The sequence below is a fragment of a genome, unplaced genomic scaffold (genome assembly GCF_019419815.1).
Source record: "Pyrus x bretschneideri cultivar Hongxiangsu unplaced genomic scaffold, Pyrus_bretschneideri_v1 Contig8, whole genome shotgun sequence".
Taxonomy (NCBI): Eukaryota; Viridiplantae; Streptophyta; class Magnoliopsida; order Rosales; family Rosaceae; genus Pyrus; species Pyrus x bretschneideri.
The window spans coordinates 8,376,472-8,381,721 of record NW_025999820.1 but is presented as its reverse complement, the minus strand read 5'-3'; the positions used below and the strand labels follow the sequence as shown (position 1 = coordinate 8,381,721).

The following is a 5,250-nucleotide window of genomic DNA, read 5'->3' as shown; positions in this document are numbered from 1 at the left end:
AAGGATATTAGGAACTGACATATCAGGAATCTGAAGTACGAATATTCCCAAATGGATTTTCTAAGTTTGTAAATCTAAAACGTCGACCACCACTTGAATTTGCAGTTGTTGGAGATCCAACTGTTGGATCATAATGAAATTTTAGTATGTTGTTCTAAAAGCGTAATATGTATCTTTGGCAGTTTCATATCGGAAATCCAAGGTGCGGATCTTCGGGTTTGAGTTACGTAGGGTTGTGGACCCTACCATTGACATTCGATTGACGATTGACTTTTGGTCAACGAGTTTCAAATCATTCTAGAACGTTCTTGAGGATGTGTTTTACGTAAGTTACGTGTTCTATCAATAAGAATTCTAAGACATGATTTGATATTTGTTCTAGGCGACGATTGTTAGTGGCGCTTCGATATTTGTGTTAGGGAGTTGTATGGCGGACTTCAGTTGAGTAGGTCTTTTCCTTTTTATAGTGTGTGTGTGTGTGTGTGTGTGTGTGTGTGTGTGTAATTGATTGTTTCCATTTATGCATTTGGAAAAGAATTTCTCACGTACGCCTGGTTTAGACTAAAGTTTATAAGAATTAGCGAAATAACGAAAAATTATGAAGTTATCATAAATCCTACGGGATGCACATTTATGCTTATAATCTTTGATGCCATGATTAAATACTGTTATAAGAAATGTTGCACTATTGTGAAATGCCAAAATAATCCTACGGGATGCGCATGCAAGTTTATTATGTTGATTAGAATTATTGAATTGTTATGACATGCTTATATTTATGAAGTCTGCTCATCAGTGTTGCACCTTGGTGTTAGTGCTCGCCTAGCGCCACGACCAATTTCACATGTATGTTCACCTCCACACTGCACGCTTGCCTCGGATCCAAGTAGGTGCTAGTCCTGTCATACATGTCGCATTAAGCGATTCCGACTTGTAGGTGACCGCGATAATCGACAATCTTCACGTGATCGTAGTACAAGAGCGTATATTATGATTACATCTAGTCCTGTCGTACAGGTTGCATTAGGCGACTCCGACTCGTGTGTTAGCATAGTTTGTTGAGCACTTGATTTTACTTATATTACTGTTAAGATTTTGTAATTTTGGGATGTCATGCCTTATTTACGTTTTGCAGGCTACAATGAGTATTTTCATACTATACGTAGTATGTATAATTTGGAAACTATACATGTTTTACGACGAGGGGTTATAACGTTTCCAAAGGTTTTTATTAAAACTTTATTTTCCGGCCCACTCAACCTTGTTTTTCGCCCCTCTAGGATTTGGTAGCTGAGTTTTCATATCGACAAGGATTCTTGGCAAATCTTGGGGTAGACGGTTACCTTCGATAGTATAATTTCTCACCCTGTTTTACTGTACTGTACTTATACTCTGTCATCACGTGTGAATTGGGTTCATTCCCGCTCACAGCACACTCTTGTATTTAGGCACTTTTATGTTTAAATTTATTCACATTTCTACATCACTACACTTTATAGCTTCGTCACCCTCCAGGTGTCGACCAGCACAGCTCGATTTGGAGTCCAGGTGGATGTTCCGGGTTAGGATGTGTCAAGGAGGAACTCCTCCTTAACCTTGAGGAGCCAAGCTCTTTTATTTTTTTTAATTTATTTTTTTCATAAATGTTACATTTTTTCTGTAGGAAAAGACCAGTATACTCTAAAATTTGACGGAAAAATGGCAGATTTGACAAAAGGATCATTCATGCAACACAGAGTTAAATTGGAGGATAATAAACTAATATGAAAATTCAAGAACAAAAACAAAATATAGGATATAAATTCAGGGGCCCTTTACTACCACGGATCCTAAACAGATTTTGTTTGCCCGCCCGCGCGGGGAGGGGGGGGGGTGTGGGGTTGAGCCACCAACACACCAAAGCGAAATTACGAGTACAAGAAGTGGAAGGAAAAGGTAGGTGGTGGTGGGGGGGGGGGGGGGGGGGGAGGGGGGGCGGCGGGCAAATGCCCCCACCAACACACCAATGCGAAGTTACGAGTACAAGAAGTGGAAGGAAAAGGTACAAGTAGCTGTAGTTCCACAAAGAGCTTTGAAGTGACTGGAGAAGTCTAAGCAAAAATGTCGTCCACTGGCTTTGTATCCACTTTGGCTGTCTCCAAGTCCTGCAGTTGCTGTTCCTTGGCCAGTTTTTTCAGCCTCGCAAGCTCAAGATCCTTGCTCATCTTCTTCTTGTACATCTCGGTGTAGGTGATTGGCGCCTCGAGAATCGGCTTCTCTCCCTCCCTCACACTGAGTGGATACACTGTTGCTTCTTGCGCTGGGTTCTGGAATGTGGCTATGGACAGCCTGCTACTGTTTGAGTTCACCACTGCTTGGTGATCAGCATTCTTGAACCTCCCATTGCTCAGAAACTGCTCAACCAATTAGGCACAATAATTCAATCAGTTCAATTGACTCAAACCCCGATTTTATTTTTCATTTCATGCTAAACCCTAGTGTTACGTTCATCCGCGTGTGAGTAAATCCTGATTATTAATGCACCATGAATCTCACGCTCAACATATAAATGTGAGATTCAATGTCAATTGCCAACAGCACACCGCCGGTGGTGGATAAAATGTGCGTTGTCATGTACTAGAGAAAACCCCGTATAACCAGGTATTTACTCAACTTTTTACTGGTTTTTAATTTCTTTAATTACTTATAAATAATAATCAATAGCTCCATCAAATTTCAACCAATTATTAAATATATGAATAATAAAATAGAAATTAAATACTTAAAAATACTAAACAAATATATATACGTCCCTATCTTGCTTATTCACATGAAGAAAATGACATTTGCCCACCACCATCGTCATATGAATATACCCATTTTATTTAGTTTTTTAAAAGACAAGCGAGCACCTCTATAATTTTAACAAAAAAAAACTGAAAAATGTATAGAGATAATATAATTCCATTATGTACGACTTTGAAACAATTACCATGTTAACAATTGTTTATAAATATAGGGGTGTGCTATCCACACACCTCTTTTTACTTCTCACACACCTCTTATTAATTTATGTCATTTGACCTTATTCAATTCATCCGATCCGATGTCCGAAAATTAAAAAGGTGTGTGAGAAATAAAAAAAGGTATATGAATATCACATCCCTAAATATAATTTTATTTATGCACCAACTTTGTAACGTTCTAATAAAACTGTTATTGTTCAAGCCAAAAAAAGTAATTGTAAATTGCAAGTTTAATTATAAAATTGTGTGGTGTTTACTCACATGACCATGATCTCCAAGATTGACCACAAAAGCTCCTTCCACCGGTTGAACGGTGATCCACGTTTTCCCATCATCCCGAGTAGCCTGGAGGCCCCCAACTTGGTCTTGAAGCAGAAGGGTAATTGTGCCCGGGTCGGTATGGCGCTTGAGGCCAAGGGTTAGGTCGGGCTGAGGGCATTTTGGGTAGAAATTCACGACGACTTTTTGGTCCATGTCCACACATGCCTTTGTCAATGCCTCTGTATCCAACCCCATGGCTTCTGATAAAACCCCCAGGAGCTTGCATGCCAGCCCCATCAACTCGTCACTGTACTTCTTTGTCACCTCCCTCCAGGCCTCAGGCTTGTCTGGCCACCTCGAATAGTCCCGGTGACGAATCGGATATGAAAAGTAGGTCACAATTTCACGCCAATCTTGCACAGCTTCTCCCTAAATTTACAGTCCGTCAATATTTTGTATAATATAGATAATATTACTAAACTAATAGCTAGTAAATTTATTTTAACAGTTTATATCGAAAAATAGTAATAAACTAACGAATTTTATTTTAGCATCAAAACAAAAGAACCTGAGATTTCGACTTCCTATATATAGCATTGTGATCACCTGTAAATGACTGGACACGATGAAGCCACCCTTTTTGCCACCGGACATGTCGAAGCGGAGCTTCTCCTCCGATGGCAAAGCAAAGAACTCTCTAGCGAGACCGGTCATATCCGATATGAGCTCGGCATCAACCCCATGGTCAACAATCTGGAAAACACCCCAGTCCTCACAAGCCGCTACAATCTTCTTGCAAATCTCGGCCCGGCGGCCTTCCACCTCATCGATCCCGGCAAGCGAGATGATCGGAATTTCGTTGCTGAAGTCGTTGTAGGCAACCTTTGGACGCTCGTCTTCGTCTCGGACAAATTTTTGTTGTAGGGTTTTCTCATGCGCTATGGATGTGAGCGTGGTAGCAGGAGCCATATTTTGGTGTCGAATTTGTTTGGCTCAAACGAAATACGTTTTGTGTTTGTTTTGGTGAGAGAAAAAATGTGATCAGTGCTTGAAAATTGTGGGTAGGATGAGGTGTATATATATTGAGATTTAAAGGGTGAACATATATCTATGGTTAGGTTTGCTACAACTACCTCATGGCTCGTGGAGTCACCTACATGCATAATTAAGACTCACAGCTACCAAACCACTTTGTTTTTTGGCTTTTCGAAGCCGAAATATTATGTCACAATCTTTTATGGATAAAATATTAAATGCTCGTATTATGGCGGTGTATTCATCCATGTTTTTTTTTTTTTTGTCAAACGATAAATTTTATTAGATACAGGATTTGAATTCACGCTGTCATGCAAAGATTCAACACATTTTCATCACTGTGGAAAAGGGCCACTTGCATCTATCCATGTTTTAGATTGATATCTTTTTCAAAACATTCTAGAGAGTCCATTAATTATGTGACGGTTACTATTGAATTCTAAATCTAACCATCAATCGTCACATCATGTTATCTACAAAAAAATCGTTTAAGTAGATAATCTCTCTAGCATCTATTGGGTTGTAGTTTTGCTTGGTTACATTCTAGATTGTCTTTGGACTTTCCTAACCTTGTATTAGTTTTTATATATTGAAATTAATATGTTTGATTAAAACAAAATATTGCATTAACGAAGAAGCTTCAATCCCATAGGCAAGTGATTTTTTTTCTTCTTTCTGTTTTCGGATTGACGAATGAGAATGAAGAAGGAGATAAAAAGGATAATAGATATGAGAAACAAAGAATTTTCAGATGGTTACACGGTCACATGGTGTGACTACTCTATTCATATTATAACAAATAAATTCAGTCATTAATATTGAACCCTATATTCATTCCCTCGCATGAAAAACAATTTAGAAATAATATATATTTTCTCCAAAAAAAAAAAAAGAAAAGAAAGAGAACAAGGAAGAACACATATAATGGTTTTTAAAATAAGAACGAAAA

General features: G+C 38.5%; 1 protein-coding gene across 1 annotated transcript; it reads right to left on the bottom strand.

Moving 5' to 3' along the window:
* Positions 1-1,942: 1,942 nt before the first annotated feature.
* Positions 1,943-4,286, bottom strand: LOC125473227 (naringenin,2-oxoglutarate 3-dioxygenase). The gene is made up of 3 exons (XM_048575784.1): positions 3,873-4,286; positions 3,267-3,695; positions 1,943-2,393 (listed from the first exon to the last, which is right to left on the bottom strand). The coding sequence occupies exons 1-3, from the start codon at positions 4,233-4,235 to the stop codon at positions 2,091-2,093; spliced, it is 1,095 nt and encodes a 364-aa protein (XP_048431741.1). The 5' UTR covers positions 4,236-4,286; the 3' UTR covers positions 1,943-2,090.
* Positions 4,287-5,250: the final 964 nt, after the last annotated feature.